General features: G+C 43.9%; 1 protein-coding gene across 1 annotated transcript in view; it reads left to right on the top strand.

The window, feature by feature from the left end:
- YLPM1 (YLP motif containing 1) overlaps positions 1-16,933 on the top strand; it is a 64,257-nt gene that overhangs the window by 15,534 nt on the left and 31,790 nt on the right. Inside the window, exons 5-8 of the mRNA XM_045013886.1 lie at positions 1,088-1,992; positions 2,422-3,823; positions 10,049-10,160; positions 15,581-16,043. Coding sequence (XP_044869821.1) covers positions 1,088-1,992; positions 2,422-3,823; positions 10,049-10,160; positions 15,581-16,043 — 2,882 coding nt within the window. The remainder of the gene's footprint in view (positions 1-1,087; positions 1,993-2,421; positions 3,824-10,048; positions 10,161-15,580; positions 16,044-16,933) is intronic.

The raw sequence follows: 16,933 nt of genomic DNA, 5'->3' as shown, positions 1-16,933 counted from the left end.
GTTACAAACATCTGAGTAATGTGACTTTCAGTCCCTTTTAAGTTCCTGTGTAAAATACTGTGATTTTATCTACTCTGTTTTGAGATTCAGTAGTTGGGCATTTAATTAAAAAGTGGATTTTTGACCAGATATGCATCTTTAGCGCCTGTTGCATGAATCCTTTCACTTCATGCTGTATTTGTTAGAGTTCCCCACATTTTGAGCCACCATAGTTGTAGGTGAACTAAATGTGAATAAAATACAGTTCTACAAACAGAAAACACATAAAGCTGTCCAGACCAGGGCAACATAAGCTTGCTCCACTTGCTGTTTAATATTTTAAATTCTATATCTAGATTTTATTTATCTAATTATATTTTATTTATGGGTTTTTCTATGTAGTACTCAGCACCATAGTATCTGATCATTACACATACATTAATTTATTTATCTTTGCCCACACCCTCGTGTGGTAGGGAAATACCACTGTTTTGCTGTTGGAGTATCAAGAGACAGAGAAATTGTGACTTTCCCACAGTCACACACTGAATCTGGACAAAGCTGGAAACAGAATCTAGATCTTCTGAGCCCCAGTCTGGAGCTTTAAACACAAGACATGTTAAAATAACATACTTGATTTCCAGCTAAGATTTTAAGTCAGCGTTTCTCCTGGAACTAGTCTTCATGGCTGAAATGTACACTTTCAGCCACTACCATCTATAGAGAGTGGTTCAAATGCTGCTGCTCTCACATAAGCAGGATTTTTTTTCCATTACATGTCTATGAATGATGCCCCAGATGATATGAGCCAGCACACAGACATAACTTCACACATTGGTGCAACAGTGGGGCATGACACTGATTATTTTGTGGCTCATCTAATATTATTTCCTAGAGGTTGCTGAGTCTGCAAGTGGCTTATGTCACTCTCAGTTGTGCAGTGTGAAATTGAAGTGCGTTTTTCCGTGTTTCTGTACTGATTTAATGGGATTTGCTTATGAGGCACACAGAGATGTTTGCATGAAAGTTGTTTTATAAGGTGAAAATATCTTCTAGAGAATTCTCACTTAATTTGTTCATTCAAATATGTCTCATGTTTTACCTGTAGGTTTGATGGACTTCGGGGAAGAGGCTTTGACAGATTTGAAGGGCCAAGTCAGAGAGGACCTCGTTTTGAAGGCCAGCACTTGGAAGGGCCAAGGCCAAGATTTGAAGGTCAGAATTCAGATGCACGGTCTTCAAGCAAATGGGGAACTATCCCCCGTGGGCCAGCAGCACAGTTTTATACATCCCCAAGTACATCACAGATGCACAGTTCCCGACCAAGTGGATCGCAGTGGAGGGGGCCCAGACCTCCTTTTGGACAACAGCAGTCTCAAGCAGAGTCCCGAACAGAAAACAGAGAAGCTTTTGCTGATGCAGCTGTCAACCAGGAGTTGGCAAATAGAACTCAGTCTACTCCAATTTCCTTTGATACAGATGCAAAGAATTCTGGTCCAGTTCAGCCAACTGAGGACCTGACAAAAGCTCAACAGGAACCACCCAAAGCTGAAGTCAAAAAAGTCATTCCTGGGCCTAAAAAGTGGACGTGGAGTTCTCAGGATCCTGCACAGCAAGTAGAAGAGACAAAATCAACTACTCAACCTCCACCCATTCAGAATCAAAAACCAACACCACTTCCCAGTACACCTGTAACTGTGCAGTCTACTGTTCCTCCAAGAACAGTACCTCCTACTGTACCTCCTACTGTACCTCCATCCCCTGTAACAGGAAATACAGACTTAAAATCTACAGATAGTAAATTACCCCTTTCAGAAAATAGCCAGGGTAAAGGACTATCTGGATTAGAAAATAACCAGGGTAAAGGGCCGGTTCAACCAGAAGATAATAGAGGCAGTGGACCAGTAAGCAGAGGCAGGGGGCAGGGCAGGCTGGACGACGGCCGAGGCAGGGGGCAGGGCAGGCTGGACGACGGCCGAGGCAGGGGGCAGGGCAGGCTGGACGACGGCCGAGGCAGGGGGCAGGGCAGGCTGGACGACGGCCGAGGCAGGGGGCAGGGCAGGCTGGACGACGGCCGAGGCAGGGGGCAGGGCAGGCTGGACGACGGCCGAGGCAGGGGGCAGGGCAGGCTGGACGACGGCCGAGGCAGGGGGCAGGGCAGGCTGGACGACGGCCGAGGCAGGGGGCAGGGCAGGCTGGACGATGGCCGAGGCAGGGGGCAGGGCAGGCTGGACGACGGCCGAGGCAGGGGGCAGGGCAGGCTGGATGACGGCCGAGGCAGGGGGCAGGGCAGGCTGGATGATGGCCGAGGCAGGGGGCAGGGCAGGCTGGATGATGGCCGAGGCAGGGGGCAGGGCAGGCTGGATGATGGCCGAGGCAGGGGGCAGGGCAGGCTGGATGACGGCCGAGGCAGGGGGCAGGGCAGGCTGGACGACGGCCTAGGCAGGGGGCAGGGCAGGCTGGACGACGGCCTAGGCAGGGGGCAGGGCAGGCTGGACGACTGCCGAGGCAGGGGGCTAACAAACAGAGGCAGAGGATTACCCAGACAGGCAGCCACCCGAGGCCGGGGGATGATCCAGAGAGTGAGCAGCCGGGAGGAGCAGCTGGATAGGCGGTCAGGTAGCAGGGAGAAGTTGCCAGAGGGGCAGTCAGGCAACTGGGAGATGGGGCCAGTTGGGCGGTCAGGCAGCCGGGAGAGGGTGTTGTCCAGCCGAGACAAGGAACCAGCTGACCGGGCAGACAGCAGGGATAGGGGGCAATCAGGAAGCTGGGAGAGGGGCCCTGTCATGCGGACTGAAAGCCGGGATAGGGGTCCTGTCATGCGGGATGAAAGCTGGGAGAGGGGTCCTGTCAGGCGGGCAGGAAGTCGGGAGAGGGGTTCTGTCAGGCGATCAGGTAGCCGGGAGAGGGAAATGGGCAGGCCTGAAACAGGAAGTATTGATAAACCAATCCGCTTAGGAGACAACTCAGAGAAATTATCTCTGTATCATCGAGAGGAACCAACAAGGGCTCCCTGGAGTCATGAAGAGGAGAGAATGCAAGAGGAACCTTCATTGGATAGACGAGATGCCCGTCCTTTAGAGCGCGAGCAATTGGATGATTGGGAAAGAGATCGATATTGGAGAGAGCGTGACACAGATATTCGGGATGATCACCTGGATCCATATGATAGAGATGACAGGTTACCACTGCGTCTTTCATTGCCTCCACTGTCACCTCTTCCTCCTTTACCTCCTTTGTCTTCTGATCTTGACAGACGAGACACTTGGTGGGATGATTGGGAAAGGCCCAGGGAGAGGGAGTTGGATAGAGATCTGGACAGGATTGGAAGACCCGTGGATATTTATGATCGAGAATTAGATAGAGAATGGGACAGAGATTACTTGAGACCTCTGGATGACAGAGATACACCGAGTCATGACCTGGACATTCCTCCTCTTCCCCCTTTGCCACCACTTCCACCTCTGGACAGGTACCGTGAGGACCGGTGGAGGGAGGAAAGAGACAGAGATCTCTATGACAGAGACCTCCGAGACAGGGGGGAGTTGAGGATCCGAGAGTATCCAGAGAGGCGTGATACATCGAGGGAGAAGCGAGATTACCTTCCTGAAAAGACTGACTGGGAGAGGGAACGGTTGTCGGATAGATGGTATCCTGATGAAGCAGACAGACTACGACCTTTGGAGGATCAGCTTGATCCACCCCTTCCACCACCACGTTCATCTGACATGCTGGGAGCAGAGCCAAACCTGGACCCTGAACAGTCACTTGGAGGGGTAATGGTCCTTAGTCAAAGGCAGCATGAAATAATCCTCAAGGCTGCCCAGGAGCTGAAAATGCTTCGGTGAGTTGGCTAATCTTGTAATTTCTTTAGGGAAAAAAGTTGGTAATTTATCTGAACTAATCCATGGAATTGTATTAAATACTGTCAAGTAGGGTCACAGGATTTGCTTTATCAGTTTAGACAATTATTGCATCTGTTCTGGTATTATGCCTCTTGCATTTGCCAATACGTGATGCTTCAAGGAGCTGCTCCTAGGCCGGCTGATCTTTTAAACCCATTCAATTGTACAGTACTGTGTGGAGGCCAATAATTTCCTTTCTCACCCCCAGATGTGGTGAATGTTTGCTTGAAGCATATGGATTTCTTATTCCCAAGATATTACTATCTTAATTTTTCTTTTCCTTGTCCATTTCAATCATCACTATATTTTAACTGAACCCAGATACTATGAGGATGAGAACATTGCAAATATCTAGGATGTAGGCAGAAGCAGGGTTGTGAAGATCTGTAAAGATGAGGGCAAAAAACTTTAACTTAATATAAAAGTTAAGAAGAAGCTAAGAAAGGAGTGACATGGATGAAGAGTGCCTGAAGATGACTTTAGCTGTTGCATTCTGAATACTCTGGAGGTAAGTGATACAGAAATTAGCAAGGGCAGAGAGCAGGAGGTTAGAGTAGTCAAAATGAAAAAGAACCAATGCATGTGTAAGAGTTTAGTTCATAAGAACAGAGGAAAGATTTTTTTTTTTTTTAGATAACGTACAGGAAATACTAGCAGGAATTTACCAATATGTGAGAAAGGAAGATGCATGGAAAATCACACACAACTAGTAAATCTGATTTCAGAGTAGCAGCCGTGTTAGTCTGTATCCGCAAAAAGAACAGGAGTACTTGTGGCACCTTAGAGACTAACAAATTTATTTGAGCATAAGCGTTCGTGGGCTATAGCCCACTTCATCGGACGCATAGAATGGAACATATAGTAAGGAGATATATAGACATACAGAGAACATGAAAAGGTGGGAGTTGCCCAACCAACTCTAAGAGGCTAATTAATTAAGATGAACTGTTGTCATCAGGAGAAAAAAAACTTTTGTAGTGATAATCAACAAGATAGCCCATTTAAGACAGTTTGACAAGAAGCTGTGAGGGTACTTAACATGGGGGAAATAGAAAAAAAAATTTAGTAGTGTAAATGGTCTATCTTGATTATTGACTGTGCTGGTCTGCCCTTGGAGATTCATGATCCCAGCAAGCTTCCAAAACATTCTATTGGAGAATTTTATCCAACCATAGAATCAGGGTGTTGATAGTCTCTATAACCACCTGTTGTCCAGTAGCTTTAACATGACGACTGAGCAAGGAATTCCTGTAGTCCTATGCTGCAGACTTTAGAGAAGCCAATAAATCCTCTACACAATAGCAGATGCAAAATTTCATCCAAAAGAACTGTTCTGCATAATGACCTGAATAAATTTATCTAGTCATAGCAGTATAATGCAGAGCATAGAATTTCACCCAGTGATTCCTGCAGTCGAGGGAATTTTTCTCTACTATCAAGACCAATAACTTGTTGAGTTAGATGCTATCTATTAGAAAGACATCCAGGTTGAATTTTCAAAAGTGCCCAAGTGGGTTAGGCACCTAAGTCCCTTTTGACTTTCAGCCAGTCTTGATTTAAAGACTCCAAATAATGATGAACTAACCATTTTCCTTGATAATCTGTTCTAGTGTTTCACTATTTAAAAGTTGTCTTGTTTCCAGTTTGAAGTTATCTAACTTCAACTTCCAATAATTACACCTTGTTATGCCAGTGCTAGGTTAAAGAGTTCCATAAAGTCTAATGTTTACTTCCAGTGTAGGTACTTAAAGACTCTTATCTAATACCTCTTAAGTCTGTGCTCATAAGTCTCTCAATGTAAAGCATATTTTCCAGACCTCCAAATTAATTTTTTGTAGTGTGTCTCTGAATCCTCTCCAATTTTTCACAATGATTTTTAAAGTTTAGACATCAGAATTAGACACAGTTTTCCAGTAGCAATCTCACCTGTGCTGTATGTGAATTTGCTATCACCTCTCTGTATTTAACATTTCCCTGCTTATGCATCCAAGGATTGGGTTAGCCTTTTTGCCACAGCTTCACATTGGAAGCTCATGTTCAGTGGATTATCTAGTGACCCTTAAGTCCTTTTCAGAGTTACTGCTTTCCTGAGGTTTCCGCCTCTCACTATCACGCACACATGTCCAGTAAATATGGCTGCCCACATTCTTTGTTCCTAAATGTAGTTCTGTTCTCCTTATTATTTGCCACCCCACCAATTTTTGTGTCATCTGCAAATTGTATCAGCCCTGATTTTATATTTTCTTGCAATTTATTGGTAAAAATACTGAACAGAGTTGAACTGAGAACTGATCCCCATGGGACTCTTGTAGAGTCATCTTAATTATTGATGATTCCCTGTTAACAGTTATGTTTTGAGATCTATCAGTTAGCCAGATCTTAATCCACTTAATATGGATTATTTTGGTTTTGTACAGTGCTTATTTTTTTATCATTTCCCTCATTTGAAAGCTAGCATCACTCGGTGTGAAGAACTTTGTAAAGTATACTGAGAAAAGATTGACTGGATCAAAGATAGCTTCTCCAGTTCTTAGAAATCATATATGTACCCCTCTTGGTTGGTGGCAGCCAGTCAGAAACACTTGAGTCTACTGCTGACATAGAATAGAACATTAACACCTCCTTCAGAGATGGCAGCCTATCAACCTTCCTGAAACATGCAGTCGTCTGGCATGTGTTCAAGAAACCGTCACTTAGTGTCAATGACTTTGTCGATAACCTTCCCTTCCCAGGCAAAGTGATTGATGCATTGGTGAAAAGCCATCTCCAGCAGCACTTGACCTCTGCTAATATCTTAGAACCTTCCCTGACAGATTTTAGTCCAGCATATGGAACAGAAACTGCACTGGTTACACTGATGGAAAATCTCCTCTTATCCAAAGACAATTGGCACACATACATGCTGATGTTAGATCTGTCTGCGCCCTTTACCAGCACCCTTTAATTATGAAGTGCTGATGACTCATCTGAGTGACCTGGTGAGATGAACAGAATTGCATTAAAATGGCTTTTCTCATTCCTGTCATGTCATGTGGGCTATTGTACTTCCTAGAGAGATTTCACATGAGGACTCTCTCGGGGTTTAACTTGTTTATCCTTCTATTTAACTTTACCATCCTTTATTAAATTGTTACAATTCTAGGGAAGATTTGAGATACTACGGACCCAATACCAACAATATGCAGATGTAAGCTAGCTGCAAATCTTCTGTAGACAATGCCATCATCTAAATATCTCAGTACCTGAGAGAGCACTGCTGCTGAATAAAAAAAACAGTTGACTAGAACAAAACCTGGGGAAGACAGAGGTGATATTGGTGGGAAGTGGAAAATGCTTTGAAGAACTTGCCAAACTTTAGCCTGGTCCTCAAGTTTTTAAGATGCTTGTGAGAGAAAGTATCTTTTTTTGTGTTTCTTGTACAGTGTTCAGTACATCACTGGCACTTAGTAAATAACTGAAGGTGTCTACCTTTTCATTTGTTACAGTGATAGCATCTTGGGATGCTACTAGACGCCTCAGTGTCCGTAGATTACTGGATGATGACAGTAGCAAAATATGCTTTTTATTACATCCTTGGCTAGTCAGCACATGGCTTCTTAGATGTGGATCTGTCCACAGTGATCCAAGTAGCTATCACTGAAAAACTCAACTATTCTAATGTGCTATACCTGGGGTTGAATGCGTGAAGGCAAAAAAAACCCCCTCACCTTCTGGTTCAAAATGTAGTGGTCCACTTGTTAGCCAACAGAGCCTGATGAGAGTTTGCCACTTCAGTTCTTTGCTCGCTGCAGTGGCTCTCTGTCCATGTCCAAATCCAAATTTAATAAACCAGGGCCCAGCCAACTGATGATCTCAGAGATTTCCCCTTTCCATGCATCCCATAGCAAAAGCTTTGTTCATCATGTAGTCAATCCACAGCTCCAAAATGAGTTTGATGCAGGATTTTATTATCTGCATAATGAAATATAAAATAATCATTATCACAAGAATCCTGAAGAATGACCGAGCAGCAATAAACAGCAAAATATTCCTCCAAACTTCCTTTCAAAATCCGTTACCACTGGAAACATTCAGAGGTGCCCTAATGGTGTAATATAAAGAGAGAGAGAGCTTGGATGGTGCACAGGTACCATGGGTATGGGTGCATCATGCACATTTGTAGGAAGGAACATCAAAAAAGAAGAGGTAAACTTATAAATTGGAATGTAAATGAATGAGGTATTTCAGGGAAGAGTGTAGAAAGAAGAGGAATACACCTAAGAACAGAGTGTCATGGTTCACCTTCCAGAGGGAACAGGAAGACCAATGAGGGAGCAGTATTTGGTAAAGACAGAGTCCGGGGGTGGGGTGCCCCCACTTTCCTGCATCTGCCATTGCACCCTTTAGGGTGATAATTGCACAAGCTGAATTTTATGCTAAATGATGACAGTTACACAGTTACTGTTGACATTTGTCATCCTTAGGTTTCAGTTAAAAACACATTGAAATGAATGCGGACATTTTCTACCTCTTTCAAAGCTGTTTTGTTTTCACACTCATAAAGATAGTATACCTTTTTTTCCCATATGGAAGGTTTTAATTGCAACCAGAAGTGCTAGAAATGTAATTTTCAAAAAGTGAATGGAAGTTATGATTCTGAAGAATTTAATCTGTCATGGGAACTGGTTTAATACACCAGGTTGTCAGGGACTTTGTCACCTGTGCTTTAGAGAATGGTGTTTAAGGCCTAATAAACTGATACAAGAAAGCTTCATATGTGAAAGCAGATTCCCTCTACAGCGCCAAAGAAAGGGTTCAATTAAAGAAGATTCTATTGACTGTTTTCCTCAGTTTTAAAGTTAACGCTGGGGAAGTCACCCTTTTGTATCAAACCATATTGAGAGTTGTTTTCTACCTTACACTGACTCTTCTCATTGCGTACTTCAGAAAGAGCAGATCATAGAATCATAGAATATCAGGGTTGGAAGGGACCTCAGGAGGTCATCTTGTCCAACCCCCTGCTCAAAGCAGGACCAATTCCCAACTAAATCATCCCAGCCAGGACTTTGTCAAGCCTGACCTTAAAAACCTCTAAGGAAGGAGATTCCACCACCTCCCAGGTTACCCATTCCAGTGCTTCACCACCCTCCTCGTGAAAAAGTTTTTCTTAGTATCCAACCTAAACCTCCCCCACTGCAACTTGAGACCATTACTCCTTGTTCTGACATCAGGTACCACTGAGAACAGTCTAGATCCATCCTCTTTGGAACCCCCTTTCAGGTAGTTGAAAGCAGCTATTAAATCCCCCCTCATTCTTCTCTTCTGCAGACTAAACAATCCCAGTTCCCTCAGCCTCTCCTCGTAGGTCATGTGCTCCAGCCCCCTAATCATTTTTGTAGCCCTCTGCTGGACTCTTTCCAATTTTTCCACATCCTCCTTGTAGTGTGGGGCCCAAAACTGGACATAGTACTCCAGATGAGGCCTCACCAATGTCGAATAGAGGGGAATGATCATGTCCCTCGATCTGCTGGCAATACCCCTACTTATACAGCCTAAAATGCCGTTAGCCTTCTTGGCAACAAGGGCACACTGTTGACTCATATCCAGCTAGAACAATTCAGCGTAAGTGACTTGAAATTGATAAGACTCTTTCTGATGATACTTTGAGACAGAATCCATAGTAGAAATGTAGAGAATAGCTTTTCCCAACTTCAGGTGTCTCCAACTAGATCTGTTCTCTGTGCAACTGACAAGTCTGGTATCAGTTGTGTGTTGATCTGGATTTGCCATCCAATGCATTTTTCCAAAGCCAGGTGTTAGGAACACTGGATGTAAGGGGAGCTCCGAGTTGCTGCAGCTGTTATTATTTATTGTTTGTATTGAGGTGGCACTTAGGAGTCCCAATCATGGACCAGGACCCCATTGTGTTACGCACCGTACAAACACACAACAAAAAGATGGTCCCTGCATCAGAGAGCTCACAATCTAAGTCAAGTCTCTCCCAGTATGCTGGCTGTTGGGGTGCTACCAGCTGCTTGTGTCATAGCTTATCCCAGCCGTAAACTCTGTAGTGAATAATGATTCTTAATACTACTACAATATATTTTGTTGGTGTATGTATTGGTTCCCTTATTTTTTTTAGCAGTGCATTTGTCACAGAATGGTAACTTTTTTTTGATGTGCAGGGAACAAAAAGAACAGTTGCAGAAGTTGAAAGACTTTGTGCCTGATCCCCACCTGCCATCACAGGAAACTTCTAGATCACAAACCACAACTACAAGGCCACGTGCTTTTCAGGTAAATGAAATGCTGATGATAATTCACCTGGATCTGAACATTAGTTCAAATCTGGAATCTAGCTAAAATAGGCATTTCCTGGCTTCTGACGGTGAGGCGAAGCAAACTGAGGTAGGTAACTCATAAAATAATACTTTGCACTTAGTCGAATCTCGCAAAACTGTACTTTGGTAACCTACAAACCCAAATGGAAAAAGAACCTTTGAGCTTGTAGTTGATTGAAACACAAGCCAGTGAGATTCTGCTGCTGTGTTGGGGGCAAGAGTAATGTGTCTCATGACATGCTTCTCATAGACCCAGGGGGAACGTAATATGCTTTTTCCAGTGTGGGAGCACCATATCAATTCCTAGCATGCCCCAGGCATTCAGGTAATCCCCTGAAGAAGGAGTAGGGCATTTATAATTGTCTGATGGTGCTAGTGTTCTTCCTCAGCACTCATTGGGTCACAAACCTCACTTACCTGCACTGGACTCTCCCTTTCAGTAGTTTAGATTAGTGAAGTTCTATTGTACATTTGTTAGACCCAGTATTTTTGGATTTTTGTATGTGTGTGTTTCACATACTTGTTAATCTGAAGTAATTATATGAATCAAAGTAGTTCAGTTATGTATAGGAAGGATAGGAGAAGATACCTTAATTTTACACTTTTAAAAAGTTAAACTAAGAAGTTTTGCCCCATCACCCAGATCACTCTGCTTGAACACTGTATACCTTTCCCCTGTCCTTCATCTCTCTGTCTTTTTAGATCAGAGGTTCTCAAACTGTGGTCCATGGACCACTAGTGGTCCGTGAGCTCCATTAAGGTGGTCCGTGGATAGTTCCCTCTAAGGTGCACACCTGGGTGGCCGCACATGAAAGAATGAAGGGCCACCCACCTAATTAGTGGAGTGCTCAGGTGTCGCTCCACTGGTTAGGTGTCTGGACCCTGGAGAAGGCGTACATGTAAGGTGAGGTGGTGGCCTTGGGTGGAATAAGGGGTAGGTGGGAGGGGGCAGTGGGCTGAGAAGAGTGGGTGGGGGAATTTGGGACATGCAGGGCTGTGACAGCCAGAGAAAGAGGCGACTTTCCCCAGCTCCAGGGCTGCGGCTGCCAGGGAGAGATGGCCCTCCTCCTCAGCCTCAGCTCGGCTGCTGCCACGGTAGACCCCCCTCCTTTCCAGCCCCAGCTCGGTGACTGCTGGGGATGGGGAGAGAGGGTACATCCATCACATTAGAAAGGTAACTACTGATATTAAAATATGAATTGTGTGCTTTTATTTATAGAACAAAAAAAGTTAATTATTATTAAGTTTTTTTATATAGCACTTTTATCTAAAGCGCTTTACAATAGTTAGCTAACGGTACAAACAACATTTGGAAAGATCATTAAGTGGTCTGCAGAGACCCTCAGCAATTTTCAAGTGGTCTGCGGGGGAAAAAAAAGTTTGAGAACCACTGTTTAGATTATAAACTCTTTGGAGCAGGGACTGTCCCCTCCTTTGTGTTTGGAAAGCACCCAGTGAATAATGGGTATAATATACTGCTTAAATCACACATACTGCTCATACTGTTTAAATCACTTTACAAACATGACCGAATCCTATCAGCACCTCCGTGAAGTAGGTAAATAAATATTAGACACTGATTAGCAGAAGTGCATGAAATCCTCTGACCCATTTTCTTCTAGATTGTCTGTTTTCCAAATGTTGAAGCAACTCTACTTCTGTGTTTCTCAGCAACCTGTGGCACTGGCTCTGTGTAGGAAGCTAGAAGAGTCATTTTTTCTTCAGTGTACACAAACTGCGCTTTCCATGTGTAGGCCTGACTTGACCTGAGTAATTGGACATGGGTGAGGCCTCATTTCTTGGGAGACAAGATTAGGGAGGTAGATGGATCAGTAGGCTGGAAACAGAATTGTCTGTACTAGCTTGAGAAGTCATCTAGTCCAGTCCCCTGCACTCATGGCAGAACTAAGTATTATCTAGACCATCCCTGACGAGCGTTTGTCTAACCTGCTCTTAAAAATCTCCAATGATGGAGATTCCATGACTTCCCTAGGCAGTTTATTCCAGTGCTTAATCATCCTGACAGTTAGAAGTTTTTTCTTAATGTCTAACCTAAACCTCCCTTGCTGCAATTTAAGCCCCTTGCTACTTGTCTTATCCTCAGAGGTTAAGAAAAACAATTTTTCTCCATCCTTCTTGTAATCACAGTTTTCAAGTACATAAAAGGTTATCATGTCCCCCCTCAGTCTTCTCTTTTCCAGACTAAACAAACCCAATTTTTTCAGTCTTCCCTCCTAGGTCATGTTCTCAAGACTTTTAATAATTTTTGTCACTCTTCTCTGGACTCCCTCCAATTTGTCCTCATCCTTCCTGAAATGTGGTACCAAGAACTGGACACAATACTCCAGTTGAGACGTAGTCAGCACAGAGTAGAGCGGTAGAATTACTTCCCGTGTGTTGCTTACAACACTCCTGCTAATACATCCCAGAATGATGTTTGCTTTTTTTTCAACAGCGTTACACTGTTGACTCATATTTAGCTTGTGGGCCACTATCATCCCCAGATCCCTTTCCGCAGTACTCCTTCCTAGGCAGACATTTCCCATTTTGCATGTGTGCAACTGATTGTTCCTTCCTAAGTGGAGTACTTTGCATTTGTCCTTACTGAAGTTCATCCTGTTTACTTCAGACCATTTCTCCAGTTTGTCCAGATCATTTTGAATTTTAATCCTATCCTCCAAAGCACTTGCCACACCTCCCAGCTTGGTATTGTTTGCAAACTTTATAAGTGTGCTCTCTATGCCATTATTTAAATCGTTGATGAAGATATTGAACAGAACCGGACCAAGAACTGATCCCTGCAAGACCCCACTCGTTAGGCCCTTCCAGCATGACTGTGAACCACTGATAACTATTCTGTGCGAATGGTTTTCCAACCAGTTTTGCACCAACTTTGTATCTAGGTTGCATTTCCCTAGTTTGTTTATGAGAAGGTCATGTGAGACGGTATCAAAAGCTTTACTAGAGTCAAGATATACCACGTCTACCGCTTCCCCCTATCCACAAGGCTTGTTACCCTGTCAAAGAAAGCTATCAGGTTGGTTTGACAGGATTTGTTCTTGACAGACCCATGCTGACTGTTACTTATCACCTTATTATCATCTAGATGTTTGAAAATTGATTGCTTAATTATTTGCTCCATTATCTTTCTGGGTACAGAAGTTAAGCTGACTGGTCTGTAATTCCATGGGTTGTCCTTATTTCCCTTTTTATAGATTGGCACTATATTTACCCTTTTCCAGTCTTCTGGAATCTCTCACGTCTTCCATGACTTTTCAGAGATAATCACTGATGGCTCAGATATCTCCTCAGTCAACTCCTTTAGTATTCTAGGATGCATTTCATCAGGCCCTGGTGACTTGAAGACATCTAATTTGTATAAGTAATTTTTTACTTGTTCTTTCCCTATTTTAGCCTCTTCTGATCCTACCTCATTTTCACTGGTATTCATTGTTAGACATCCAGTCACCACCAATCTTCTTGGTGAAAACCAAAACAAAGAAGTCATTAAGCACCTCTGCCATATCCACATTTTCTGTTATTATTTCCCCCTCCTCCCCATTGAGTAATGGGCCTACCTTGTTCTTGTTCTTCCTCTTGCTCCTACTGTTTTCTTGTTACCCTTTATGTCCCTGGCTAGTTTGATCTCATTTTATGCCTTGGCCTTTCTAATTTTGTCCCTATATACTTGTGTTTGTTTATATTCATCCTTTGTAATTTGACCTAGTTTTCACTTTTTGTAGGACTCTTCTTTGATTTTTAGATCATTGAAGATTTCCTGGTTAAGCCAAGATGGTCTCTTGCCATACTTTCTGTCTTTTCTACACAGTGGGATAGTTTGCTCTTGTGCCCTTAATAATGCCTCTTTGAAAAACTGCCAACTGTCTTCAACTGTTTTTCCCCTTAGACTTGTTTCCCATGGGATCTTACCTACCAACTTTCACCCAAGCTGCCTTCCACTTTCAAATTCTCAACCAATTCCTCCCTATTTGTCAAAATCAAATCTAGAACAGACTGTCTCCTAGTCTCCACCTTTGTTACAAAGTTTTAAATAAAATTACACTGCTTTTAATTTGTCATCTTTAATATTGTATCTGTTATGGGAGGGCATGGTCAGACTATGGACCTTGTGGTGAATAAAGAAGTACATTTTCCATGTAACCTAGGAGAGCCAAGAGGTTGATGGTAGCTGAACAGAAAGCAGGTTTTCTCTAGGGTGAGCTAAGGAGCTGGTGTTAACTCTGGAAAGGGTGGATTTTTGCTGGGAGTTGTCAAGAAGCTGGCAATAGCTGTAGATAGGGTGGATGTACACAAGAGCTAGAGAGGTAACTGTTAGTAGTGTAGGAAGCTCTGTTTATACTAGGAAGTTTACTAATTGTAGGCAGTGGGTGTTGCTGAAAACAGTTTAACTGCAAATATAGAATGGCCATACCATGATCACAGCTTTTTCTGAGCAGTCCTCTATTAGGGTTTATGAAATAGTGAAGAATATGGTTTACTCTTGTGTATAGTTGCAGTTAAATCATTTTCAGCACTGGTTCAGCTGCACCTGTTGACAGCAATGGGTACATTTTCTAGTGTAGATGCAGTCTTAGACCTGCTGCTGTTTAGAGGCAATTCTTCTTCACGTATCTATAATGTGAAATTTAGCTGAGAGAAACACCTGGAAGGTGCTTTGGCTAAAGAGAGAGCTTAATTTGGTAAGGTAATTTTGGATGAGAGAACAGTTACAGTAAGCCTTTATTCAATTTGACTTAATGGGTTTAGAAGTTTCAAGTAGTGAGCACACACCAACCAATCCAGAATGGCTATTCTTCTTGAGATATCAGTGTGCCCTCCTGTGAGGGGACCTGACCTGAGAGTGTCAAGTCCTTTTCTGGCCCACCCAGACCTGACACTTTCCCCTGAAACTGTATTGCTGCCACCATTGCCTTCTCCTGAGGGGGGCTGCCCACTCCCCATACCTGGTGAATGTGGTCAGTCACCGGATACCTTCTGCTCATGGGGTTGGTGTGGCAGCAACTGCATACTCCACTCCTGCCAGCTACCACTGCCTTGCTGCACTGTGTGCTGTGGAGTGAGAGGCACTGTGACTTGTAAGCGTGATAACTCCCTAGCACGCACAGTGCAGCCAAGTGGCAGTGCCCAGCAGGAGCAGGGCATGCCTCCATCTCCATGGTGCCAATCCCACAGGTAAGAGGAGGTGATCAGAGCCAATCTGACCCGAACCCGACACTTGTAGCTGGGTCCTATTGTGTTTGGGTCAGGTTGCAAGGCTCTATCTATAAGTTGTTCAAAGGGCTTTGTTTACTGTTTTCACATAGGGTGAGGGAAGCTGTTTACAGAGCCTTATTAAAGAATGTTTCTCATGTCTAGGCATCTTCTCAACTGCCACCTGAGACACCAATAGAATCTCAACCTATCAAACCTTCTCCTGCTGTTATTATAAAGCCACCAGTGTTGTTCAGGCAGCCCACCCCGGTGACGAGGCCGGGTGCTCCGGTGACGAGGCCAGGTGCCCCGGTGACGAGGCCGAGTGCTCCAATTCCTGCTTCAGCTACAACCTCAAGTCAGGCTCCTGCAATAAAGCCAACATCTGGTGCTGTGAAACAGGAACGTTGGGATGAGGATTCTTTTCATGGACTCTGGGATACCAGTGAAGATAAAGGAGCAAATTTGGAGTATGCATTATGTGAATCAGAATCAGTGCTGCCACCTGCAGTGTCATCTTCTGGGAAAATACCTCCTCCAGGTCATACTCCCATTCCATCATCTGTACCAACATCAATTCCTAAACCACCTCTAATTCAGCAGACTGTGGACTATGGCCATGGACGGGGTGAGTAATGGAAAAAATAATTTTGTCTCTAGTACTGGGACACTTAAACAAAACTTTTTCTTTCTAAAGGGACGTACTCTGAGTGGTATTTACCACACAAAGTATGCCCAGAATCTTAACACAATCACTGTGTAAGCGCTATACATCATTATGTAGTCCCAAATACCTTAGCTGCAGTGAGATTGAAAATTGTCTCATAGACTCATAGACTTTAAGGCCAGAAGGGACCATTATGATCATCTAGTCTGACCTCCTGCAAATTGCAGGCCGCAGAACCTCACCCCCCCCACCCCCCCCCGCAGTAAACCCCTAATCTCTGGCTGAGTTACTGAAGTCCTCAAATCATGATTTAAAGACTTCAAGTTACAGAGAAGTCACCATTTACACTAGTTTAAACCAGCAAGTGACCATGCTGCAGAGAAAGGTGAACCCCCCTCACACCCCCAGGGTCTCTGCCAATCTGACCTGGGGGAAAAATCCTTCCCAATCCCAAATATGGCAGTCAGTTGAACCCTGAGCATGTGGGCAAGACCCACCAGCCAGACACCTAGTGCAGAGAATTCTTTCCTAACTCAAGAGTCCTCCCCAGCTAGTTCCCCATCTCCAGCCATTGGGGATTTTTGCTACTAGCAGTAGCAGATGGGTCACGTGCTCATCATACCACCCCTCTATAAAGGTATCAAGCTCAGTCTTGAAGCCAGTTACATTTTTTGCCCCCAATACTTTCCTTGGGAAGCTGTTCCAGAACTTCACTCCTCTGATGGTTAGAAACCTTTGTCTAATTTCAAGCCTAAACTACTTGTTAGCCAGTTTAAATCCATTTCCATTTGGGGATCTACATTTTGCTTGGGTTTTCAAGACAGCTTAAGCATTTATAAAATGCAATCAGC

The sequence above is a fragment of the Mauremys mutica genome, chromosome 4 (genome assembly GCF_020497125.1).
Source record: "Mauremys mutica isolate MM-2020 ecotype Southern chromosome 4, ASM2049712v1, whole genome shotgun sequence".
Lineage (NCBI taxonomy): Eukaryota > Metazoa > Chordata > Testudines > Geoemydidae > Mauremys > Mauremys mutica.
Note: the sequence above shows the minus strand (reverse complement) of the source record. Positions and strands in the feature narration are given on the sequence as shown.